Source organism: Lathamus discolor, chromosome Z (assembly GCF_037157495.1).
Source record: "Lathamus discolor isolate bLatDis1 chromosome Z, bLatDis1.hap1, whole genome shotgun sequence".
Classification (NCBI taxonomy): Eukaryota; Metazoa; Chordata; class Aves; order Psittaciformes; family Psittacidae; genus Lathamus; species Lathamus discolor.
Window position 1 is genome coordinate 21,789,567 of NC_088909.1, and position 27,057 is coordinate 21,816,623.

The window sequence follows — 27,057 nt, forward strand, 5'->3', positions numbered from 1 at the left end:
TGATCTTCACCATGTGTGTGTGGATGTCACCAGGAACGACATAGCCAAGGTCCAGGACGTATTCGGGCAGCTCAGCTCTGAAAGGAGGAGGAAGGACACTCTGTAAAGCCCAGCATGGCGTGGGGTGGAGAAGCAAATGGAGTGGATAATTCTGTATCCACTGCTGTGAAAACTCAAGCCAAGCCCAGGAAACCCAAGGCCTGACCTGAGCACCCAGTAATAAGACTTGGCTAAGTCATGGGGAGTGCAGGGCCTAGGATTTATCAGCCACCAACGGGATCTTCGAGTCAGTTTAAAGTGGGTACTGGACACAGTTCCTATGCTGTGAAAAGCCATTGCAGAGAAGTCCACTGCGTCTCCACGGGTCTCAATGAAACTGCTAAGCTGGTGTCCGGCCCAAGCCTGAAACTGCTTCAGGACCTTCTCATAGGATTTCCTTGCAGAGGATACCTCCACTGCTCTGCAGCCAGATCTGTCCCCAAAGCAGCGCTTGAGAGTATCGCGTGCAGTAACCAACACTACAAGATTGCTGTGAAGGTCTTTTTGCAGGCAATCCCACTTGGAAAAGCACATAAGGGATCTGGACCATTCCCTGCTCTTCCTGCTTAGTGGGGTCTGCTTCTCGGCACAAAGACACCCAGGGATGCCCCTTTCACAGCTGGTCAGCAGGGGTGGTGCCTGTGCTGTCTGCAAGGGCTTGCTGGTCTGCACCCCCTCAGCTCTGAGAACAGAACCCAGCAACTGTGGGGAGTGGAGCACCTCCAGAGCTCAGGGTAGCACTGTGCAAGTGAGGACACCGAGCTGCCCACAGGGAGCACGGCGTAGCTCTCAGCATCAGGCCCTTTAGGAAGTCTTCAGCTATTCCCAGCTCTGAGACACAAGGAGCTCTCAGGGGCAGGGCTGCACTGCTGGCTGTTACCCTCGCGGCCCCTGGAGACAGGCTACAGGAGTCCCTACTAACTTGAGAAGCCTCCGATGTACACGCTGGTGAAAGGCAGTGTCCTCTGGGGGACGGGAGGCGAGAGCTTTCTGCTGCTCCAGGGCATGCTCCTCAATCAGCATCTCCTCCATCTGCATCTGCAGCTGAGCATCCCACTGAGGAAAGGAAAGACAGGGGCTGGTTAGCCAAGGTCCTTCCCAAGGCACAAGCTTGTCTCGGGTGGAGGATCCCACCCTGCTCTTGTTGAGAGGGGCGATGGAGTCAGTCTGCCTCACTGATCGGTGTCTGTGACACTTCCTGCTCTCTCAGGCAGGATCATATCCCCACAGAAATGAACTCCAGTGTCTCTGCCTGCCCAGTTATCAAAGCTGATCTGGACAGACACACAAACAAGCCAGAAACCTTCCAAAGCTCCAAGTATGTCCCTGCCTCCAGTCAGTGCCAAAGCAGCCTGGACAAAAGCTCTCCTGGAAAGGGAACCATGAGAGAGCTGGAGCCTCCTGGAAATACAGAACACAGCACAGCCTCAGGCTGCATTCAGGCTGCTGCTTTACGCTCTGTAAACCTGGCAGGGTTTGGCCGGTGAGCAACAAACCCCCCAGCACCGCCCCGTGTGTCCTTCAGAGCACCAGAAACCCAACTGCCCGAGCACAGCTTTCAGCATCTCCCTGGGGTAGTCAGGAGCTGGCGCATCGCCACGAGGGACAACTCCCAGAGGTGGGCAGCCCAAGGGGCACGCTGAGCTGATACACTCCGTGGCCAGGGGCGTGCAGGGAGGTGCCCAGTGCCGGCAGGGCCCTGGGCAGCTGCCGTGGGGCGCAGGGGCTCCAGTGTCTCGCAGGAGGGTGGCACGTGCGGGACAGGGCAGCAGCTCTACTCACCACGGTGCCCGAGTCGTCCACGCGGGGCTCGGCTGCCACAGCCTCCCCCAGAGCAATGGCCTCTTCTCTCTGGCTGCCTTTGTCCAGCTTTTCTTTGGCCTTTAGGAGGATCTTCTCATATTTGGCGTTGCCTGAAAGCACAGGACACCACCCATAGCAGTGGGGCAGCACAAATCCCACGGAAGACGGGAAGCCCCATTCCCCCGACACCCAGACACAAACTGCTCCAGCAATGTAGGGAAAGGAGATCCTGCTGCTTCTCACCCCCACCCGTCTTTCTCGCCACACAGGAGCATCTCAGCCCCACAGCGTGATGCAAACCCAACCCCTGTCAAAATCCCTGCCAGCCTCTATTACAGCTTTCCCAAGCTTTTCTGCCCAGCCATCATCTTCCCAGACCTCTTGGCAAGCTGTGCACGATGGTTCCTGTGGCAAAGCCCACATGGGCTCGTCTGCCAGAGGCTAAAGAAGCAACCAGAGGGCTGACCCTGTCTGACAGCCCTGAAACCTCCAGGCCTGCTCGAGGTGCCTGTGAGCTGCCCTGTGGGCATATGGCATGGGGGAAAGCCGAGCAGACAGGCAGTGCTCACCTTTGATGTTCCTGGGCAGGTCCAAGTGGATCCTGGGAAAGGTCCCCTCTCCTTTCAGGGAGATTTTTTCTGGCTCCAGGTGACCCAGTTGGATCTGGAAAGCCCTGCAGAAGACTCCAGGCACTCCTGGCAGGTAATACACTTTCAGCACTTGCTGCTTGCCAGGTTCAACGTAACCCTGCAGGGCACACAAGAGGGAGGGACGTAGTGTACCAAAGAGGATTCAGTGGAGGGATGGCTCACATGACAGACGCGCTGAGAACACAAGACAGGTTCTCATACATAAGGAAACATCAGACATCACCACCTCCAGCTTTCCTGTATCCAAACGCCTGAGTCTCACAGCTCTTCTGCTCACAGGGTTTACCCTCTGCTAGCCAGAGCCAGGCACAACAAACCAAAGCTCTTTCACCAGCTGCTCTGGAAGAACGGAGAAGGGCCTCTGCTTCCAGCAGGGCCAGCTGCTCCTGGCAGCAGCTTACAGGAGAGGACATCAGCATGTCACCCCTCAGACGGACAGGCACTGAGGAAGGTGGAAGCCACTTGGCCCTTTGGCTTCCTCTTCCCATCGCAAAAGGGCACCAAGACAGGAAAACTGCTCCAGCTCTAAGACACCCAGGCAGGATGACAAGCTGGGATGGAGTGATGCTCCAGTGATGGCACAACCCGAGAGCTCAGCTCTCAGCTCCAAAGAGCTCCCGGAGCACTTGTGCCTCCCACTGGTGCTTGCTGTAGGACAGCAGAGCCAGCGGCGCCCAAGGACAATCAGGGGCTCCGTTAGGATTCTGCTCGATGGACCTCCTCTGCCTCTGCAACAGTCGCTCACAGCCTTGTGTCTCCTGGCTGGTTTTGGACGGGGCTTGTGTGTTCATTCCCCCTGTTTTCCCCCAAAACGCTCTCCTGGGCAGCCTGACACAGACCGGGTGAAGCCCTTGTGCTACTCACCCTGCTGGGCACGACCAGGGGCACGCCAGGCAGAGGGCTGGCTGCAGTGCCTGTGCCGGGGCTCAGCACCGCAAAGGCAAATCCCAGCTTCCCACTGTTTTGCAGGGTCACCGCTGCTTCCGTGACTTTGTTAAACACCTGAGGAGAGGACAGAAGAGCAGGAAGTTACAGGCACACGTCTGCTGCCGAGAATTTCATTGCTCTTCCATCGGGTTGAAAGCAAAGGAACACAGCCCAGAAGCAGGGAGCGCACAGGAGAGATGGGCACTGGGCTCTCTGGGTTAGCCTGGGCAGCCCGCGGCCACAGGGTACCCCTGGGCCCTACACAGGAACAGCTATTTGTGGCAGAGGTGCAATAGCAACCATGGAAAGATCAGTAATAAAGCAAGTAGGGGACACAAGCTCTCTGCACTTGAAGGTGTCACCCAACTGCGAGCTGAAACGCAGGAGGAGGCATTGGGGCATTTCAGGAGAAAAGGCACCTGCACACAAGTATTTGTGGGCACAACACAAGCCAAAAGGGAGGGAGAGAGGGCAACGCACACAAGGGCCAACAGCTGGAAACAGCTGTGGGGGTTGTAACAGGAAAGAAGTACAGTGAGGGTTATTCGGGGACATTCTATCCGGCTACGGTGACTGGAAGCCCAAGTCAGCTGCCTCCTTGGTTGATGAATCAGGAGCATTAAAAGAGAGCACCTCATTTGGGCTTTAGGAGCAGATCAGCGGATGGATGTCTCAGGGACACATCCCTCTGCAGATCACCACTGGGATCCTGCCTGCCCCAGGAGGCAGCGTTAGTTAGAGGAGGGATTCCCAGCTTTGGGCTGGGCTGGGGTGGAGATGGCCATTAAACGCCAGCTTGGAGGTATCCCCCAAACGTTGGACTTCCAAGCCACAGAGCCAGCGAAGCAGCTGGGAAGGGGGGAGAACCCTCGACCCGGGTGGGCAGCAGCCCACCGGTCATGCTTGGAGGCAAGGAGCACTGACAAGAGCAGCGTGCGGCACCTGCAGCCCGCAGTCGATCTCGGTGGTGTCCAGGAGGTAGCTGATGCGCGAGGCCTCCCCACGCAGAGCCACCTCGTAGCTCGGGCCTCCCTCCACCCTGCACAGCGCCGTGACCTGGCTGACGGTGTTGGCGTGGCCGAAGAAGGAGAAGCAGACGCGCTGGCTCTGGCCCGGCTGCAGCTCACCGTGCAGCGGCAGGATATCGAAAACCTGCACGCAGGGAGGAGAGATCCACACGTGGAGCACGGGATTGACGCAGGAGAGCAGCCTCGGCTTGGGCCAAAGGACAGACGTGGCTGCAGGGGCCTCTTCCTCAAACACAGGCAATATCATCCTCATCTCACACTGCAGCCGTTCCACTCACCAACGGAGAGACCATGGGGAAAACCTTCTCCCACAGTCCCAATTAATGCAGTAGCTAATACACAACATTAATTTGTGGTGTCTCCTGGCAGCAGGAAATTCTCTCTGCTGCAGAACTTGCCTTCAAAAACACCTTTTCCTGCCCTCAGAAGAACATGAGACTGGGAGCTGAGAGCCCGTGCAGCCGGGGGCAGGATCCAGCCCAGCTCCTCGCACTCCTCATGCTTTTCCCTGTCTCTGATTCACATCCTGCTCTCTCCAGATGCTGCAGCAAATGCTGCCGCAGCAAATGCTGCCGCAGCAAATGCTGCTGCAGGAATTTCCTACCCACCACTTGATGAGGACCAAGATGGATAAAGTCCTCCATAGCTGCCGCACAAGGAGTGTTCTTGACCAGCCCTATAACACCTCCCATGTGGCCTCTCCAATGACCAGCGATGCGCTTGTTATGACATGAGGCCACTCTGGCAGCAGCACCCAGGACACCAGTGGGAGTGGGAGTACGTAACTGCTTGCTACACTGGAAATGTGGAAGTGAGACAGATTCCCACTTACCTCCTCCACACCCAAGGCGAGGGGCTCTGTCTCCATGAACCTGGAAAAAGAACAGACCTTTGCTCAGGGACCTTGCAGTGGGAGGGAGGGAAGTCTGCACAGCAGCTCCTCGGCAGGATGGGGCCCCTGCGGGGGCATCAGTGGTGTGAGCTCAGCAATGAGCTCCAAAACTGGGATGGAGCAGGTCAACGCCTGGCAATGACACTGGTACAGCAGCGCTGCAGGCAGCTGGCAACTGCTTGCCTCCAGATCTGCTATCTCCTGCTGCGTGATTCTGAAGATCCATTCCGTCACTGGAGAAAACACCTTGGTGCAAAGGCTTAGCTCAGCTTTGAGCTCTCAGAGGTCCAAGGGCTGAGGCTTAGGGTTAGTCTGTCTCTAACCACGTGGGTCTACAACAAGAGTAACCATGAGAGATTCATGCCTCAGAAGTCAGAGAAAGGGCACACGTTGGTCTACACTGGCTATGTGCAGCCACACAGCAACAGTTGGATTGTGTTGCTCATATGATCACTCTGCCCCAGGTAGCAGCAATGACCAAAGAGCAAGGAGGAAAGAACGGGCTGGACAATTAGAAAGAAAAAAATGTAAACACACAAAGTCTTGTTGAGGCAGAGAAACAGCATTTTTCTCTCCTGACCAAAATAAATGTGTGCGACTGATCCTGGGAGTCTCTGATGACCAGCTCCAGCAAGGTCCCAGGTAAGGAAAGTTCCAGTCTTTGATATCCCCTTCATGAGACCTGATGTTTGATTCCCTCCATGTCAGACTGAGTTAGAGCTGATAATTTAGAATACCAACAGTGCTTAGTGTGGACCAGAAATAACATCTGACACGCTGCTCTTCTGCAGGCTCCTAATGAACACTTTGAGGTGGTAACACCTTGGAGACCATCTTCATTTCCAGCTCTGGCACACAGCATCCCATGGTGTCTGCTGAGCACCCCGGAGTGCTCCAGTGCCCTAGTCGTCTCCCCCAAGCCCTCCTAATAGCCACAGCTCATCTCCAGTTCCCAAGAGGTCACCTCCTCCGAGTCAGATCCCAATTCCCTTCACACAGCTGCTTCTTGATCGTTTCCCTTGTTTGTAATAACAGCACTTCAGTGCCACGTGGTGAACTTTGCTGGGTTTCCTAGGGCATTACGGAAAACCATTTGCTACCGTCCTTCAAACTGCCCAGAGCAGACTTTTGTGCTATGCAGAGAAGCCGCAGCAGAAGGAGCACTAGGAATGTGCTTCTAGATGTGCTTCAGCACCACTACAAGTTTGCTCTTGGCCTTGGAAACCATAGACCACCACTGCATGGTCCTCCTTCCCAGGGATGTCCATACAAGGGCTCCCTCCAGCATCTACAGCTGGACCTAAAGTCACAGCAGAACCTGCCATTCCTCACTAAAACTCTACATAGCTCTTCTGTGAATGTGACGTGCAGTTCAAGAGATGAACACTCACTTCAAGGGGCTGTTTGCCTCAGGCCACGAAGATCTGAGAAAGCAGCTTTCTACATCAGCCCTCCTGCCCCCAGGAACCCATACAGGCCTACAGCAAAGCAGAGCAAGGGACTGCGACAGCAGTGTGTCACTCTGATGGCAGTGCCTGGGTAGGATCTTAGTACAAAATGACAACAGATGGGCTTAGCAGGGAAGGACACCTTCTACATCCGCTTCTCCAAGTGCCGAAGCATGGCTTTGCAGCTGCAGAGATAAAGCAGGACTCCAGCTTATGGCTATGTGAAAAGGGTCAGTAGTGTCCTGCAGTCCCAGCCTGGCTGGAGAATGCTGTCTCCTTCCAGCATCAAACCGGTGGAGATCACCTGTTCCCTGAGCACCTTGGCTGAGCACAACTGAGAGGTGTGACTTCCTCAAGGGAAGGTTGAAAACAATTTGGCAGATCAGGCAAATGGCCTCAGGCTTTGCAAACCACAATCAGGACACCAGGAAGAAGAGCTTCCAGGAGGGGGAGAGGTGCGCATACCTCACTGGGTTCACCTGGCTGTCCTTCAGGAATGCCCAGTGGTACTGGACAACCAGTGGGCTGCAGTTGGTCATCTCCATGTAACGCACATCCTTGGTGTCATTCAAGATGCAGCCAAAGTCCACGGCCGTGGTCTGGATCTGGAGATTCGGGAAGTAGACTTCTCCCCGGACGGTGACCTGCTCTTCGTGAGGATGCTCCAGGAACTTGATCTTCAGAGCCTTCTCCGCTGCCCGGATAAGCAAATCCTCCTCATAAGCAGGGTTAAATCCGATGCAGAGTTGAAGTTCCTCCCCTGTCCTCAGCTTCATGGGCTGCAAGCAGATGAAGAGAAAATGTTCAACGTGTGACCCCAACACGGGCTTCTGGCTTCATCCTTCATTTTCTTCACGCTGTCTGACCAAGCACCGCACTTTTTTCTGAAGCTGCCTGAGGCTCACGGTTCTGTGCTCTGCACCAATACAAGAGGAAATCCACATTGGTCTCCTGAATTCTGGAGCCGCAGAAGCCACCTGCTAAACACAACCAAAGCAGCACTCTGGCACCCAGGCCTTCGCCCTCACTCTGGAGGAACTCCTTTAGCCTGCAGCACAGCGGTGGCTGCACCTCTGACAACACGTGCACTGCAGAGCCCATGCCCAACACCTTCCGCACACACCAGGGCAGGAGCCAGACAGCAGCTGGAGAAGCCTACCTCAGCCTTCCCAAAGGCAGGGCTGCCCTCAAAGACAGCAAGCTGTTCCCCAGCTTATCTGAAGATGGCTGCTGGAGAGCTGGCATGCCTTCCAGCAGACACCTTTCCTACAGCTTGCCCACAGCTGGGTGCCTGCTCCCTCCTCCCCCTGTCTTCAAGCCAGGAGGTCTCTTCCCGATTCAGATGGCATTCTGTTTCCTTCAGCAGCTCGTTTCACATCTGATTTAGCTCGGGCCACTTTACTGCAGACTCTACAGAACACACTTCCATCATGGAGGACCTCCCAACAGAGACACACCACCACGTTCATCCCTCTTCAAAGCCCAGCAGCAAGAAAGTCCGGGGCTGCTCACCTGAGCATCTGCAGGGAGAGGCTGCTGGTCCGCAGTGCAGATGGAGAAGGGCTGCTCTAAGGCAAGGACCACACTGAGGGGCAGCAAGCACATGTTCTTTACAGACAGAGGCTTGTACATCACAGCCAGGACATCACCGGGGTGCTACAGAAACAGGAGACAAGAAAAAATGACCTTGAAGTGGCCATGGACCTCCTCCCCTTCAGACGCATTTCAAATTTTCCAACCCCAAAAGTGCATCCATCTCTATTTACTCTTTTGATTGGTTTCTACCCCTCTGCAAAGTTTGTCCTCCAACTCTAGCAGACGCTTTCGCGTTTAGAACCCACAGCCTTCCCCAGGGGACAGGGAAACAGTCTCGCGTACAGATGAGGGAGCAGCCCCCCAGAGGAGGCAGCTGCTTCAGCAAGATCCAAAACAGAAAGTGAACCCACTCTGGCTCCAGTTGTGTGTCCTCTCCTGCCCAGAGAGCACACACAGGCACAAGGCACAAGGCCATTTCCACTCCCATACAGTAGTTTCTTACCACCCTATCAGCTCTGCCAGGCCCGTAAGGCAGTGATGCTGCTCAGAGGAGGCAAGCAAGCAGGATATGGCCTGCAGCGGACAGCCTGCAGCAGCCCGAGGTCAGCTTTGAACATTCACGGGCACATGCAGACAGCTCCAAACCTCAACAGTCTGGCCGCAACCTGCTGCCCCTGCTCCACTGACAAGATGTTGCAGCCTCAAAGCTAAGCTCAGCCTAAGCCTTTTCCTCCTGTCCATGCATTGCTCCGTGCTTCCTGCATGGTTTATCTAAACTAGACAGTCTTTGGGAAACTAACTGTGGATGTATTGGCATCCAACTCCTGCAGTGTCGCAGCACGCAACACATGGGAGCATGTGGCATCAAGCAGACCACAGGCAGACATCAGGGGGAGCTGAAAAGCTTCTGATTAGATGTGAACCGCCTGCTCACAGGATTTGTGCTTCTCTGGAAGCCTGGGAAGTGGAGGAGAGACCTGAAACCGCAGAAACTAAATCATGAGCTATCTGCTCTTTTTCAGACACCTCGCGCGAGGGGGAAAGGTGATGCAGGAGTCGGGATCCAGACACTAAAGGGCACACACGTTGCACTGGTGCTCTCATCGCTGCAGCTGAAGGGCACTTGTGGGTCCTTTGAAGAAGGTGAGGCTCAGGAAAGGCAAAGAGGCAGCACCCATACCGACGGCAGGGAAGGCAAAGAGGCGCAAGAGATGCCAGCTTTTCCTCATCAGCTTGACGAGTTGACAGAAATCTCAGCTTTTCTCAGCTTCCCTACACTATCGCTGCTCGGACATCACCACACCTTGGAAGATCCCCAAAACCCTGCCTACAGACACTGGCGTCTCTCTAGAGGGGGGCATGCTCCCCCTCGCCAGAGCAGCTGTAATCTCAGTTCTACCTGGCTCAACTTAGAGAACAGCCTCATCTCTAGCAGCATCCTCACTCCTCTCACCACCACCACAGGGAGCGTGAGGAGGGATCTGCTCTCCACCTGCAGCCCCAGCACACCAAGTGGCTCTTCCAAAGCCCACGCTGCTCTCACGGGTCCCACATCTCAGCCCGTGCCCTTGGCTCAGCAGCTCAATTCTGTCTCCACCTCGAGAAGGGCAGAATAGAGCTGCGGAGACTGTCCCCAGCCCCACAGGGGTGAAATAATGATCTCGGCATTCATGACAAAAGCTGGGCCTGGCTCAAGTCAACAGCCAAAGCTCTGTGGACTTGGAGAACTTCCTCCTTAGGACACAGGCACACCCCAGCCACACCAGTCAGTGCCAGGATGCAATGCAGAGACTCACCTTCTCCACCCGGAAAGTGATTTCTCTGCTGGATATTTGCAGAGCAGGAGCAATGAACTCGCACGTGACGTCCACCTGCACGATCAGATTCTTCACTCCCTCCTTGCCCACGATGGCGTGACACAGCAGCTTCTCCTTCACCACCTGCATGCGAGCCACACGGCCCCCAGCGGGTGTTATCAGGGTGTCCACAAAACACACTGCATCTTTGAGCCGCCCACCCACACGCCCCATTACTGCATGAAGTTACAGCCATTGGTCTCCTCAGGAGCCCTCTCTTCTTTATAAGCTGCATCCTCTTTGTTCTGCACTCACGCGTCCCTCGTGTTACAACCCAACCACCACAAAAGGCCCTCAGGAGTCTTGTGCTGCCTACAGCTCTCAGAACAATCCCTGCCCAAACGGTTATTGCTTTGCTTTGTCCCACTGCCAAACAAAATGCTTACCGAAAACTGTAGGAACTCATTAAAAAAAAACAAACCAGACTGTATGAAGGGAAACAGGGGATAGAAGGATCAATGCCAGCAAATCCTCCCTTGCAAGTTTAGTGGAAAGGATCCCTGGGAAAACCCCAGACAGACAGCCTGCCTTCCTAGGATGTACTGTGTCCCCCTAGACCTGCCTGTAAAACAAACCTCCCCAGGAAAGAGATGTCTTCAACCTGGCATGAAAACCCTCTACTTAAGCTGGATGCTCTTACATCCAAGACTTTTCCTGATTCCTCCTCATGGTTTCACTTCCCCATATTCCTCCCTTTTTTCCTCTCTCTTCCCTCTGATAGACCACCACAACCCAACTCCTCCTCAGAGCCTAGAGACGTCAGAATCACCTGTGCTGCACGTGCACCACAGGGTCTTGGGCTTCTAACCAGCCTCAAGAGTATGAAGTTCTCGAGACCTAGGGAAGGTGGAAGACCCAATCCCAGGCTCTTGGCTTGGACTGCACGAGCCAGGTAGCCACAGCTGAGCTCACAGATGCCCATTTGGCTTTCCAGGAAGGCACCCTCACCAGTGGCCTGACCATTTCCCTTCTGGTTCCTTCTTCCCTCTTCAGCAAAGCCTTATGGGCTCAGGACTGCACAGGGACAGTCCCATCGGAGTCAACCACCTGAGAGATCAAGTCTTCCTCAAGCTACCACCCAGGCAATCCTTTAAAACCCCTCTCAAACTCTAGCAGAAGCAGAAGCTTAATGCACATTTATTCCCCATTCACTTAAACACTTGTGCCCGGTGCTCCTGGAGCCAGGGAAGGCACACCGGGGTCAGACGGCAGCTCCTCTGCAGAGCTGGATTTCCCCCGGAGAGAAGGGTCCAGGGAGGAGAACACTCAGTGACCCTGCTGAAATCTGCCCCTCTGAGCTGCAACCCAAGGGTGCTGCAAGACCTGCCTGCCCTCGGCACACAGGGGCTGGCTGAGGGAGCGGGGCGAGCGCTGATGGGAATACTGACACAAGTCAAGCTCTCAGTTCTAATGATCCCTGGAACACTTTCCCATGTGGACGGACATCATTCGGATCATTAGAGCTGGCACACTGGGTTCATTTCTCTCGTCCCGGTCTCCGGGCCGGACAAGCTCCCGGCCCGTGTCTGTCTACAGAGGAAAATCAATGCTGCTCCCAGACACTCCCTACCTTCCTGGGTGTTTTGTTTCACTCGCTGCTTCCCCACACAGACAACTGGCCATTTCTTTAGTTACTTTCTGCCTGGGCTCCCAGTCTACCTCTAACTTTAAGGCCAGCTGAGAAAACTGGGGCTGCTCAGCCTGGAGAAGAGAAACCGCGGGGAGACCTCAGAGCAGCCTTCCACTAGCTGAACGGGGCCTACAAGGATGCCGGACACGGACTCTTCTCAGGAACTGCAGCAACAGGACAAGGGGTAATGGACTTAAACTCAAACAGGGCGAGTTCAGGTTAGATACAAGGAAGAGGTCCTTCACTGTGAGGATGGTGAGGCACTGGCACAGGTTGCCAAAGCAGTGGTGAATGCTCCATCCCTGGCAGGGTTCAAGGCCATGCTGGACAGAGCCTGGGGCGACAGTGCCTTCAGGCCATGTTTTGCTACCACCAAGTTGGCTGTATGGTAGCCATGGAACTCAAAAAGCCTCAGCAACTGATGGTGGCGAGCATGGAAAGCAACTGGTGCTGCCACGGTAACTTATGGCAGGAAACCAGGTTCTCAGAAGCACTTGCCCATTTGCTCAGGCAAATGTCAAGGGGCTGCACAAATGCCCTGATGCAGAACTCACCTGGGGGGTGCTGCAGGAGCCTTCCAGCACCACCTCCGCTGTCTGGCCGGGCATCAGCTCCGTCCTCAGCGGCTGAAGCTTCAGCACAGGGCCACAGGAGGAAACCTTGCCCTTGCTCTTACTGATGCGAGGGAGACGCTTGCACTGCTCAAGTGTGGTGCCACCTTCTGTGGTCCAATAGAGCAGATGGGTGCGTCGTCCTTTGTTTGTCATCTTGAAGCGGTAACAGCAGGGATCCAGGCTAGAGGAGAAGCAGAGACACAAAATGGCAGGGGAGCTGCTATTTGCCACTGGTCACCCAGCTTCAGCACCCTGAGGGCACGACCTGACTGCACACTCGGCTTCACCAAAAGCCAGACCTTGGCTGCCCCTAGGTTTGTCACCATCCAGCAGCTGCTCTGCTGGCACCCTTCCAGCAAGGAAGAGCTTCGTAAAGAGCCTGCCCCACATGCAAGTAGCTGGAGGAACAGCCTCGCTGCCATTCCACCTTCCCCTTGGGAGCTGTTGTTCATGCCTCTGAGGCGTCTCGTAGGGAGCATCCAACCCTCATTGCCCCCAACGTACCACCCTCTGGTGGCGGCTCTGCAGCCGACAGCAATGGCAACAGCTCCAAACTGAGCCCGCGGGCAAAGACATAAAGGGGGGCAGAAGACAACTACATGAATCACATGGACACTGTCCCCTCCATTGTGCAGCCAGCTTGTGGCTGCACTGAGCACAGGAAACTCTGGACAAGCACCAACCTCCCTGCGATGTCCCTGCGTACGTGGAGGGCTCGTGGGTGCGTATTTTACCTCTCCAAATCTATCCCAAGTACTTAAGGTAGGATTAAGCTGCTCTTTCTACCCCAAGAATTCAGGTATCGGAGCACCACGGACCCTCTTTGCAGCCACAGAAAGGAAGAGCCACCCCAAGTAAACTGTTCTTCTTCTCTGAGGAGGTCTCCAACACAAGGCAAACAGCACTTTTTTCCTCCTGCTTTCAAGAACATGACTGGTTTCAGACACACACGTTGGGACCACTGAATCCTCTCCTTCCAGCTCACCAATTTCAATCGAGACTCTTCATTTATCCCACTCCACCTCAGCAGACTTCCACACTTCCACACTTCCTCCCCCTTCCAGAGCTGGTCCTGCATCCACACTCGCTTGCCCGTGCCTCGGGAAGCAGGCAGGAGAAACCAGGGAAGAGCCACCACGTCTAATAAAGATCTACCGGGCACGGAGTGGGGTAGAGGAGCCAACTGGGGGATGACACAGGGCAAAGAAATTCTGCTGCTCCTCCAGGGCTCCTGGCCAGAGGGGAAATAAACCAGCACCATTCATTCAGTCGAGGAGCTGCTAACAAGCTACTGCCCAGGCTTGCTGCTGCTCTGAGATCTTACTCCAGACAGAATGGCAAGGCAAGCAATATCACTGCAAAGAGAAACATGTCTATACTTGTAAGGCAGCATTTCTCAGCTGGAGGCTTCCAGGACCTGCTCTCTTCCTCCAAATCTTTGTTTGATAAAGTGAGGAGACAAATGGATTATGACTAAAGACAATTCAGCAACAACTTAGCAACTGCTCTCCAGCTCGGTGGCTTTCAGAGTACCTACTGACTTGCAGATGGCCATAAAATGTTTCCAAAGGAAGCCCTGTGGCTTCAGGGAAGCAGAGCCAGGACTGTGAGCACTGAAGAAGCTTGAGGGACTGCAGCAGAACTCCTCCTTGCTGAGCCCATGGGGAAGTTTGAGCTGAGAGATTCCCTACCTGAAGCAGGGCGCCAGGTTGAGCTCCGGGCCAAAGGGTTTGTCAATGACAATCGTGGTGCCAACGCCAACAGCCTGGACGGGGATGACATAGGCACGACTGTTCTCAATGAACAGCACCACCTCGTCCTTGAATTGCTCCGTGTCATCCAAGTTTGCAGTGACAGCCAGAGACACCTCGGCCTTGGCAGGGATCACTCCCTGACTGGGTCCAACGGTCCAGCACGAGTCTGCACCAGCCTGGAAGACAGCCAACACTCATTTAGGACGGAAACTACGGACCTGGCTGCCACCAGCCAAGGCCTGCCCAGACAACACGTTCACACCGAGCCAGTGGGTGTGAAGATTCCACTGACATTCATGCACAGCTTCTCTGGCTCGTGCTGACACAGGGCAGCTCGCTTGGAAAGGAGCCCTGAGAGCTCTGCTCCAAACGTGAATCTGAGAGTCTGCTCCCTGACAAAGCTCATTTATCAAAGCTTGGCAACAAGCCCGCCAGAAAATTGTACCCCAGAAACTATTCCTGAGGAATGAGGATGGGGGTCTCGACGGAGCCAGACCTTCAACTCCCTGGCGTGACCCAGCACAGCCCTGCTGGGCCCGCCCAGGCCAACAGCCCAGGCCAGGGGAGGACGATTTGCATCCTCTCCTCATTCTTTCAGTCAGCATCTGCTCTGGCTCCAAGGGGCAGCACCGTGCACTGCTGAACAGGAGACCTGCCAGGGCCACAAGGCTCTGCCGAGACACATTCCCTTGGATTTCTAGGTCAGCTTCTGCCTGCCCCCAATCCAGCCTGTGTCTCAGAGACAAGAAACCTCTTGGAGCCACGCTACAAAATACCCCCACTTTCAAGACAAATACCCAACCTCTGATAACATCTCTGCTACTTGCTTATCCTTGAGTGTGCTGCAAAATGATGCCGTAGCTGCATGCACTGCATGCACAAAGACAGTGGCTATTTCTGACCCTATAGCAGCTTCTTGTACTATTGGGCATCAGAGCTCCTGAGTAACCAGTAAGGGCTGGGATCCACCACTTCAGAAGTTCACCACGATAATCAGAATCTTATCCCAGCACAGACGTCCATCGTGAATGAAAGCTTCCACAATCTGGTTACAATGGACACCAGTGTGCAGCTGACGGATGGAGGGAGGGAAGGAGAGAGGGAGGAAGGGACGGATAGCTGCCCCAAGGGATGACTGAGGAGACACCACAATCAGCTCTCTTGAATCTGTTTACAGATGAGTCACTGAAGTGATCTGGTCACTCTGGCCTTGCACAAGTGACAGAGGAAGCAGAACTCCACGTTACAAATGCAGCTGCACTTGATCAAGCCGTAGCTCTAGCGAGAGCCGTAGCTCTAACAACAGCATTCCCATTCTCAGTCAGGCTGAGTCACTGTCCTCGTAGGGCTGCTCATGAAGGGGAAATAAACCCCGTCCTGCACCAGCTGGCTGCAGAGCCTTGTCCCAGGTGGTTCAGCATTCCCGGTGGGGGGGACCCTCTGTTCTTCATTTCAAAGCTGCTCCTTATCCACACAAACAGCCAGTGGCAGGAAAGAGCCCAAAAGCACCCCGAGCCCTGCAGGAGGCGGAGATCAGAGCCTGAGGCTGGCTACATGCTCCCGCCAACAACCGGCCTCCTCCTGCCTCCTCAGCATCAGCATCTCCTCAGCACAAGCACGGGGACCACTGTGGTTTAGCCTCTGCCCCGAGCACCGTCAACGGGATGTTTTACGGGATCAAGGGGCAGAGCTTGTCTCCATTTGTGCTCCCTGTCCACAGCTCACCCCTCCATGATCGCATCTGCCCTCCCTGCCAGGCTGGGGAGGCCAGGGACACCACTCTGCGCATCGCGGTTCTCCAGGACACGGCTACGGCTTGCCCAGCTGCTGCCAAGCACAACATTTAAGAACCAAACTGCTCCTGCTTTGCCTTTGGGAAAAGCTCTCAGCTTGCTTCTAGAAGCACAGCTGTCTTGAAGACTTCTAACCCTCTGTAATTCAGTTGCCAATAGGCACAGCGCAACAGGACATGTTTGCTTTCCCCTGACGAGCAGAGTAACAATTGCTTTGCTTACCAGCAAGTAAGAAAGGGCACTGAAGGAGGCAGCTGCTGAGGGCACTGGGGTGCTTGCTCTTTGCAGAGGTCAAAAGCAGATTTTTATGGTGCAGACAAAGCAAGCTGCCTGCGAATCCCCCACTTTGAGGTTCTATTTAACCCCCAAACGCCTGGAAAAGCAGCAGGAGGGAAATTCAGCCCCCTCCTCCTTGCCCAGGGGGCTGAGCCTGTGCTCTCACACCCTGCTGGATGCCTCATGCGCAGACACAACCAAGTCCCCAGCCACAGGCCTGCGTGAAGCGGCTCCAGAACTTCAACAACCCAGCCTGCAGAAGAACAAACCTCCTCTCAAGCCCCTCACAGACGCCCCTCCGGTGGGGAGCACCCCCCAGACCCAGCACACGAGCCCTTCCTGGCTGCATCAGCCCCTGTCAGAAGACCCCACAACCTCCTTCTGCTCCGCAGCCTGTTCCACCGTGCCGCCTCCAGGAATTAAACAGCCTCTTTCTGCAGCCACATGCTCTACAATGTTACAGAGCACACAGGCTCTGCAGGTACACAACCCTTACAAGTCTGCTTCTGGGCAACAACCCAGCTGGTTTGACCCCCGAGGAGGTGTGAAACCCACTTCACCGTAAGCGCCTTGAGGACAGACCTCTCAGTTCCAAAAACAAAGACTCTCACAGCTAAACGCCTTCCACAAAATAAAGGGAGAACTTGCAGAAATGAACTCCTTTCTGCTCAAACATCTCTGCAAGCTCTGTTTTACTGACGGGTGCCCCAGCTACAAGTGCCCCCGGAGCCAGGCTCCTCTTGCTGCACTCGGATGGACCATCTGGCTTTCTCTCTCAGACACATCTCAGTGACATGGAAATGTTGCATAGAAATAAGTGCTCCAGTCACAGGCTGCTATGGGCCACTCACTTGCTCTGGAAAACAGCCCCAGCGACACTTACCATCTTTGCCGAGAAGGATGCAGGGATGACAGACTGATTGGAGAGGTGGAGGGTCCGGGAAGCATCTTGTAGAACTTGGATGCTGCCAAAATTTATCTCACTTGGGTGCACGTGGACAACTGGTCCTTCTCCAGTGCTCAATAAATGGATTTCCTGCTCCAGGAGGCAGGCAGGAAAGAGAAAAAAACAACAGGGAAGGTTTAGAATGACTGGACAGCTCTAAGGGGGCTCGTAGGCTGAGGGAATTCTGACTGTTTGAAGCTGTCAGGGTTGTGAGGCTGAAACAGGAAGGCTGGAGCAAAGGTGGCACCTGGAGTGGTCCCTGCAGATCTGAAAGCCACAAGATCCCATTATGAGGGGATACAGAACCCCCATCTCCCACGCATGCTTTTCACACCTCCTCCATGCTCTCAGCTCTCCTTCCGCTACCCTGTGCCTACGCCTGCTCCTTGTACTGCTCCATCATGCCATAAACCACCCTCCCTGATTGCTGTGGCTGCACAGCCACACTGCACAGGAACTTCTTCAACCTTCCCAAAGCTTCTCCTGTGAAAACCAGTAGAGGCTGGAAGCAAAGCTCTTCTCAGCAGAGATCATGCAAGTTAGTTGCCTCTCATTTGTGCTTGTGTGCATTCCTGGTATTACTTCTTTATTGCACCAAGACATTCATTATTAATTGCATCATTCTAGCAGTATTTTTTTCTGCTGACAGCCTGAGACCCAAAAGTTTGTTCCTGCAGAAGGGGCACAAACTAGCGGAGGAGGAATGTGGATCCTTTTGCTAAACCCCCTTCTCACATCACTAAAACCAATGAGAATTTATCCAGTCTGGCGGGATTTCCCCAGCTCCAAACACCCCAAGCCTTAACCAGGCTTGTAGAGCCTGAAGAAGGGAGGGCTCTGGGGAGACCTTAAAGCACCTTCCAGTGCCTAAAGGGGCCAACAAGAAACCTTGAGAGGGGCTTTGGATAAGGGCCTGCGGGGACAGAACAGGGAAGGACGGCTCTAAATTGACGGGGGGGGGGGGGTGGTGATCAATACGGGATCCTGGGAAGAAGCTCTTCCCTGTGAGGGGTGGTGAGGCTCTGGCACAGGTTGCCAAGAGGAGCTATGGCTGGCACAGGCTGCCCAGAGGAGCTATGGCTGCCCCATCCGTGGCACTGTTCAAGGCCAGCTTGGATGTGGCTACCAGCTCCCGAAGCTGCACTCAAGCCATATGGCAGACCTAGAGGAAATGACACCCAGAAACTCCCATTTGTGCAGGCAACACCCAGCCAGGTTTTGACCAGCATTTGCGGGCTGCGAGCAGCAGCCGAGCACGAGCGCAGCGCCTTGAGGATGGATTGACCGGGCACAGGGTCACTCAGTCCCATGTCTTCTCCAGGCATTAGTGTTGCTTATGCCACGAATGCCTTCTTTCCTTGTAGACAACAGCCATAGATCATTTTCCCTGGAAGAACCCCTGTACGCTCTACATCCCACCAAGATGAGAGGCACAAAGGCACACGTCTGCCCCAGCACTCACCAGTGGGGATTCTCTACTCCCAAACACCGCAACACGAGCAATGGTGTCCTGCTTTCCCGTCACCTGGACTTCCAGTGTGAACGGGATCTCCACCGAGCTCTGAGGCTGGATAATCCCACGGGGCTCAGGGCTGGAGTACCACACAGCAGCAGCATCCTTGTTCTCCTATAAGGGACAGAACCAAACACGGCTTCAGACTGACCTTTGAGGAAACTTTCAACTCTTTAACATCTACCACAACGGCAACTCACACACGTGTCTAAAAATGCCTAGGAGAAAGCAGAAAGGCACAACTCAAGATGCAAGACATGTATGGGTTCAGCATCCTGAGGGGGGCCAACAGCTGCTGCCTCCACAACCCCCCGTCCCGTGCTGGCAGCCTCCTTGCAGCAGCTTTTCACAACCCTACAAGTTCTCCCGCATTGAAAGCATCCCGAAGACTAGAATATAATCTGCTTCCTGGAGAGTTTAAGCTGCTTCCTGGAGTTGATATTCAGGTAGCTTCCTGTTCCCAGCAAACCTTTAGGGTTGAATACAAACCAGCAACATCTTAACCAAACCCGGTTTTTCCCTAACAAACCCCTAGGCGACATTGGAGGCAGGAGGCGGATGCGATGCCAAACCTGAGGAAGAGCCCAGTAGCAGCCTGGAAGGTTGCTGTCGTTCACAAGGGTCAGCATCTGCTGGTAAGGGACTTTGAGAGAGCATCGTCCAAAGGTCAGAGCCGGGTGGAGCACTCGCAGCGGGGGAATTACACATCTAGGCAGAGAGATGAGCAAAAGGGAATTAGATTCTGACACAGCGTTGCTTACTTGTTTACTTCTCAATGAGCACCAAATGGAGCACGACCCATTTGTCACTGTCAAATAGACATTTGATACGCCTACAGTGAGAAACAGCCTTCAACCTCTTTTTACCCAACAACCTCTTGCAAAAGAGGGGCAGACCCTGAGTCTCAGCATCACAAAAGCTGCTCAGTGCCCAGGCAGAGCACGGTGCCCTGTCCCAGGTCAGCTTTGCCCCTCCTTTGCCCCAGGAGGCTCGCAAGGACCCTCTCAATGGCCCCAGCGAGGTGTGAGCTCTGAGGGAGCTTTCCCACCGAGGAGCAGCGCTCGCCAAGGCTCCAGGAACACCAGACTCCAGTGTCTCAGGGAAAACACCGCTGTGTCCCTGCCTGAAATCCAGCCCTTTACCCCAGCAACGCAGGGTGCAGGCCACCACCTGCCCTGCGCCGTGAGCGATAACCCTCTCCCAGGCCCTGTGGCTGCCTTGGTCCTTTCCCCACGGGTCCGCACGCCAGCTGCTCCCATTTGCACTTGTTCTACACAACTGCAGCCCAGGCACTGACTGCACAACTCTGCCCGGGAGAGGGAACAGCACCGGTGAAATGCATCCCTCTTGCCGTTGAACTGACGCCCACCGCAGCACAACAGGCCTGAATGTGGCTGAAGCAAGAACAGCTTTGCGCTTAACTCCGAGAACATCAATGCTCAGCAGAGCCAGACGGAAGCACAAAAACCTGAGCTCACCTTCCACACCAAGGACTACTTTGTCTGTCACAAGATCTCGCCTTTACTTTTCCCTCACCAGTCCTGCCCTAAGCCCCTTGCCCGTCTGCACAGCCCCTCCTTAACTGAGGCAGACAACAGCTTGCAGCAGCTGCTTGCTGTGGCCTAAACCAGTCCTGGATCCTGGCCACAACCCAGCACAAGTCCAACACTTGCAGGAAGGAGGAGAGGCGGCCCTTTGGAAACATTACACCTCAAGCCCCCAGAGCAGGCCAATAAGGAATATAATCACAGTTTCCTGTAGGAGAAGGCCCTGGGCCATGCCTGTGGCTGAGCACAAGTGCTGCTCATCATGGACTGCTTTCCATGCGCTGCTGTTCTCCTGTCTAGCTGGGCAGAACTAGCTCATTGAGCAATGCTCCTTGTTTGGAGCTGGAGCCAGCCAGCTCTACGCAAGGCAGCACCACTTGCTTCTGGCAGATGCATAGGGAAAGAAGAGGGGCTGCAAGGGAAGCATTGGTACCTGGCTCTGACGGGCAGTGATAACACCTCTCTGCCAACACCATCCACATCAACCACCAGGGCCAGCTTGTATCTCTTCACGGTGTTGGAGCACAGGGTGACCTGGAAGACAAGAGCATCAAATACTTCATCACTCCCAAAACCCATCGGCCATATGCAGTGCCCTCCACATCTCCTTCCACAGCAAGGAAAGGGAGGATTTAGTAGATATGAGGAAGATGAGGTATCAGGAAGAAGTTCTTCCCTGTGCGGGTGCTGAGGCCCTGGCACCGGCTGCCCAGAGAAGCTGCGGCTGCCCCATCCCTGGCGGTGTTCAAGGCCAGTTTGGATGTGGCTTGGAGCAGCCTCGTCTGGTGGAAGGTGTCCCTGCCCATGGCAGGGGGCTGGAACTGGATGAGCTGTAAGGTCCCTTCCAACCCAAAACAGGCTAGGATTCTGTGATGTTTGCCTTTAATTCTTCTGCTGGTTCATGTGTAGGGCACAGTCTCTGGCAGTAACAGAAGTCTTTGGACAATACCTGAATTACCGAATGCGCTTTGCGTTGCCAGGGCAGATGTAGAGCCCAACACTAGTGCCCAACTCTCACTCGCAGGATGCTCAGAGCCAGCAGTGCTAAAGCCCCCTCAACACCACCGAAGCTCCAGCTCCACCTCTGAAGCACACAGGGCTGGACTCTTCGCGTACCTGGATATCCAAGTGTCCCTTGGCACAGATGGTCCCTGTGCAGGGCCTGATAGTAAATTCAGCTGGCTTCTTGGCACCTGGGGCTCGCTTTCTCCACGACGGACCAGTGCTGTCTGACACCTGAGCAAAACTGGTCACGCTGGGTGCTCCCGAGCCGTCCCCAGGAATGCGAAGGTTGAAGTTGAAGGGCACCGAGGAAGTGTTAGTGAGGCGGCAGCACAGGGTGCGAGGAAAGCCTGGGAAAAGGACACAACAGGAGTTTATTATCCCGTGATTCCTGGGGTGGACATCCTGCGGTGATAAAACTGCGCTTGGAGTTTGCCTCCTTTCAATGGCAATTACAGCTGATTGAGAAGCTCTGTGGGGAAGTCGTCGTCAATTACGGTCCCTTTTACGCTTGTCACACAGAAATGCCACTCTGACACAGGTGTCTCTAACTGTGAGGAGCTCTCACCTCCCCCAGACCAGCACCAATTCCTTCTCAACCGTGACGGTGCATCCAGAACATTTACTCTCAAAAGTCAGTCCAGAAAAGTCCCTGTGAACTCCACAAACACTCCCACAGTTTTCGAGAGATAAAAGCAGTATGTTGTCATCAAAGAGATGATCCAGGAAAGGAAAGGAAAGATGAAATTGGCAGCCACAGCATGATGCAGAGCACTCTGAAGCAGCTTCTCCAGACAGGAACCTCGGTGCATCTCCTGGTTTGGGACAATCGAGACCGAGCCTGTGGCAGCTCACGGCCCACTTCACTGGAGGCAAACCTGATGCTTGCTCAAGAACAAGCAGGACCTGTGTCTCACCCTCCCGAAGGAGCGGGGACAAACGGCCATGCTGCACACCGCCTTTCATTACCCCACAAAGGCTGACATGGCTTCAGCTTTGGTACTTGCTTTCCATATTGGAAGCCACTGAGACAATCGCAGCTGATCTGGGGGGTTGAGTTCACGTTTAAACTTGAGACCATCTCAGTGAGAAGTCCTTTGCGAGACTGAGGTGGAGAACCAGAATCTGCATCTCAGTGGAGAAGCTCTGGGTGCACAGCCGCCAGCTCTGTCAGCAGAGCTGGGCTTTTGGTGGGGAAGGAGGAGCCCATGTCTGAAGACATGGGCGCCCAATGCGGAGCTACTGCTTGGCCATGTTACCTGGGAGCTGACAACGAGTTGGCCTCACAGCACTAATTGATTTCTCACGCTAACGGTCAGGTGGGTAAATGGTGCCCTTGCCTCACAACAGCAAAATTCACCCAGGGCACCTACAACTTGCCTTCAACTCCCTTCTCCAGTTGGCCGCGGACAAGAAAGACTTTCACAGTCATTCTGTTGCTGAGGACTGGCAGATTGGGGCTGGACTGACTGTGAGGGACACCAGAGAACACTGACTTTCTACTCCTTCCGTTCTATTTGAACCATTCAATTGGCTCTGTGCCATTCTGTCTGGTTCTGTTTGATCTCATGATGGCAAAATACTGCCTAGCAGCTGGCAGTCCTGGTTTTGACATGCTGAAGGTGGCTATGGAGGAACACAAGTGACAATGCTGTCCTGGACAAGTGCTCCATCTGGGTAAGGCTCAGACCTCCCACCCTGCAGCCCAAGCCCAGGGCACACTCACCAAAGGAGACTTCACCGAAGCGGAGGGACGATACATTGAAATGAAACGCCGGCCCAGTGACACAGCCACTGTGAGGACAAAGGCAGAGGAGACATGGCCTCGGTTAAAGAGAACTGCAAAGCCTTCAGCTTTCCTTACCGTTCCGGTGGGTAAAAGCCGGCCTCAGAACCTCAGGGGGTTTCAAATCAAGCCCTCACCCTCATGCTCAGCACAGCATCCAGGTGGACGGGAGGCAGCCAAAGCAAAGCGGTCAGCAGCCCATAGCTGCTTGTGGGGCTTGGGGCACAGTGTCATGCAGGGTATGCCCCCAAGTTGTTGATGGCCTGAGGAAGGACACCAAACAAGTGATGGCTGCGTGCCTCAGTTTCCCCATCTGTAATGTGTTGGACACAGGGGTGTCCCCAGTAAAGCACACTCAATGTAACTACCCTTCCCAGCCACAGCTTTCCTGCTTTGGCATTTCTTAGCTGGAACCGCTCTTCCCATGGAGTACAGGAACACCTTGCTCAGAAGATCTTGATCCACGCAAGCGTTATGGGGGCAGGACTTTGAGACACGAAGCCGGGGGAGCCCCAAACATCCCTTGACAAGAGCCGCAACAGCTCAACAGAGCGGACAGTTGAATCTTGGAGGAAAACATCAGCCAACCACCAGGGCACCAGCTGACCCATCCAAGAGCAACACGTCTTAAACCACCCAACACAGAATCGTCAAATCATCTACGCTGGAAAAGACCTTTAAGATCATCAAGTCCAACTGTCACCCCAGCGCTGCCAAGCCCACCACTAATCCATGTCACTAAGGGCCTCGTCTACACGGTTTGGGAACACTTCCAGGGATGGTGACTCCACCACTGCCCGGGGCAGCCTCTTCTAATGCCTGACCACCCTTTCGGGGAGAAACTGTTCCTAACATCAAGTCTAAATCAGCCCTGCACACACTGAGGCCGTTTCCTCTTGTCCTTTCCCTTGTTACTTGGGAAAAGAGACCAGCCACCTCCTGGCTCCATCCTCCTTTCAAGTAGTTGCAGGCATAACGGAACCTGAACACACCGCATCTCCTCACCCGCCCTTAAATTCAGCAGACTTGAAGGCTCCAAACTCCAGGACTCACCAACATCCACCTGAATCACCACGTGAAGCTGCACAGCACCCATTAATTTATTTCATGGTTGATGCCAACCAATGCCAGCTCTGCCTCTCAGCTCAAAATCAAGGACCACAGCAAATGGTGTGTTCAACCCAACCTATTCCATGGCTCCCTCTTGCTGACAATTCCACTTCATTTGCTGCTGCGGTCGCAAGGAGTCAGCGTCAAACTGGAGTCAAGGTTAGTGTGGGCTCCTAGTGTGGGGATGCCAGGATGAGAGCCAAGATCAAGACCTCAGACAAGCCTTTTCTTTCTCTGCTCCATCAGCAAATGAGGCAGGTGGGAGATGACTACCCAGAGAGAGCTACAAATGTGGCCGCCAAGCTCCTAGAACCCTCCTCACCTCACAGTCAGCGTCAGAGGCTCAGGGGATCCCTTCACATTGAACTGGAATTCCTCTGTGAACTGCCCCACGACACTGGCATTGAAGGAGATCCAGATGGCCTGATGATCAAAAGGCAAAAGCATGCCCTCCCGGGGGCCAAAGGTGAAGCAGGAGCCCAGAGCTCTCTCCGGAGAGACCACGCTGAAGGGCGTCTCAGTAACTCCTCTGTTGAGCAGGAACACCTGCAGCAGCAGCGAGAAGGCAACATGGAAATACATGAGGAATCCTCTTTGCTTACAGAAGGCTCACTTCTTTTCTAGTTTAGCAATTAACATCTGTAAAAGGCAGAAGATGCTGAGCGCTGCTGCCAAATACAACAGGACGAGTTCTGCCTCGGGGTTTTTTTCCATGCAAAGCGGGGATAACTTCACACAAACAGAGCCACTCTGGGCTTATTCCCCTGACACAGAGCACTCCACTTGACCTGCAGTGCCAAGCGCCTGCTCAGCACCACCAAGTTGATTCAGACCCATCCCACAGCTCCACGAGGCTCGCTGCTGCCCGGGAGCCATCCGGATCCACCCCATGCCCTGCGCCCCGTCCTGCTCACCCTGTAGCTGTGGCTTGAGCCAACAGTCACCTCCCCGATGCTCAGCTGGTCACAGCTGAGTTGGACCTGGGGCCCGACGCCTTCCCCGCTGATGCACAGGGGCAGCCTGGTCTCACAGCCTGTGGAGGGAAATCTCTGTGAGTGCAATTTCCTCTGCTACCCGGCACTTTCCAGGTTGTCTCAGTGCTGCTGCCGGTCCCTGGGCTGGATGGAACCAGCTCTAGATGCTCCAGGAGAAGATACGGGACCCATCTCGTCCCTCAGGACATACGCCTTGGGGCTGCTTTCTCATTTCTAACCAACCCCCTGGGCCGGTGTCTCAGACAACCACAGAATGGTTTGCGTTGGAAAGGACCTTAAGATCATCCAGTTCCAACCCCTTGCCATGGACAGGGACACCTTCCACTAGAGCAGTTTGCTTCAAGTCCCGTCCAGCCTGAACTTGAACATTGCCACGGGTGGAGCAACTTCCTTGGGCAGCCTCTTCCAGTGCCTCACCACTCTCACAGGAAAGAATTTCTTCTGTACATCTAAACTAAATCTCCCCTGTTTAAGCTCGAACCCATCAGCCCTTGTCTTATCTCTCCAGTCCCCGATGAAGGCGCTCTCTCCAGTCATGGAAAACCAGCCTTCCCACTGAGCAGATCACATAAGCCATAAATGTACTGCTAACGTGCACATCCCTTGGTGCAAAGGCAACCGAGACCTCAAGGCTTACAGCTAAACTCCAAGGTGGGTCCTTTCCCTTAAATTTGCTAGAGATGACAGAGCACAAGATCTTCAGTCTGAAGGCTGCTCTCAGCCACTGAAGCAGCCTAAGGTGCCTGAATCCTGGCTCAAATTTTGGATGAGCTCTCACTGCCATCCCAGCCTACTCTGCACACAAAGTGAGCAGCACGAGAAGGAGGAGAGAGCCACGCCACAAAGACTCATCTTGGACGTAACTGGTCTGCAGGGGCCTGGTGCTCCTTCACTAAAGCTGTGTTGCAAATGCTGGCAAAGCCATGGCGGGAAAGCTTATTCCTTCACTGCTTGGTCACTTCTGGGATCAGGAAGGCAGAGCCAGGCATCCTGAGCCCTGGCCTCCGACAGGAGACCACCGGGAACCACGGGGACAGCGGCGTGTGCCAGCACTGCCCTGTTGAGCCCTCCAGAACTACATGAGTGGCTGGAAGAGTGTTTCTACCTCCTCTGTGGGAACAGGAGCAGGAGGAAAGAGCTGTACCTGAGATGTCACAGTAGACTGTCTCTTGGTAGACTCTGGCTTCTTTGGGCTGAAAGATCACACTGATTTCAAGGGAAGAATTGGGCAAGACATCTCCCTCCTGAAACAGAAGTGACAGCAAACCATTTATCTTCAAACATCACATTCTTGTTTCCACTGCAGCCCTGGAAGCCTCTATTTAGAGCATCAGCAAAGAGCAAGGAGCAAGCAACGCTTGTCAACAGCATTTATAGGAGAGCTTGGAAGCAGCAGCTTCCAAAGTCCCTCGCCTTTACTGGCACCCGGAAGGGGCATTTTGTTCCCCTCAGAAGAGACTGAGCTCTTGCCCACGGATTTAAGTCTGGGCCACGCTACCAGTTTCTGCAACTCTCTGCTGCTCTCGCAGAGGATCCTGGCACTGGTGCACAGTCCCAGGAAGCCCTGCCACACATTTCAGGAGGCATCCCTGGTTTCTATAGGCTCTCACTTCCTGCAACTGGTTTAAGGAAAGGCACCTCTCAGCCTTACATGGGCTGCAGGAGCAACCAAGAAGAGAACAGCAGCCCCTTCCTCGGAAAACAAAATAGAAAAAATAAACTACTTTCACCCACTGTAAAAGAAAGAAGAGGTTGGGATTATTCCAGGGTTTACTCCAAGATGAGAAGGGATGCTGCGCTGCTCAGACAGCAGCCATTCTTCATCTCAAGACCATGCAAATACTCAGAAGGCAGGCTCTGGCTGATTGAAGGCCATGGGGCTTTTGCTGGCATCACCAGGAAAGTGAGCAGT

At 54.4% G+C, this 27,057-nt stretch overlaps 1 protein-coding gene across 1 annotated transcript; it reads right to left on the bottom strand.

Annotated features, from left to right (window-relative positions):
• Window positions 1–915: 915 nt before the first annotated feature.
• Window positions 916–9,684, bottom strand: LOC136005843 (hydrocephalus-inducing protein-like). The gene is made up of 9 exons (XM_065663737.1): window positions 9,655–9,684; window positions 8,300–8,443; window positions 7,253–7,566; window positions 5,280–5,319; window positions 4,362–4,571; window positions 3,357–3,494; window positions 2,412–2,589; window positions 1,822–1,952; window positions 916–1,095 (listed from the first exon to the last, which is right to left on the bottom strand). The coding sequence occupies exons 1-9, from the start codon at window positions 9,682–9,684 to the stop codon at window positions 916–918; spliced, it is 1,365 nt and encodes a 454-aa protein (XP_065519809.1).
• Window positions 9,685–27,057: the final 17,373 nt, after the last annotated feature.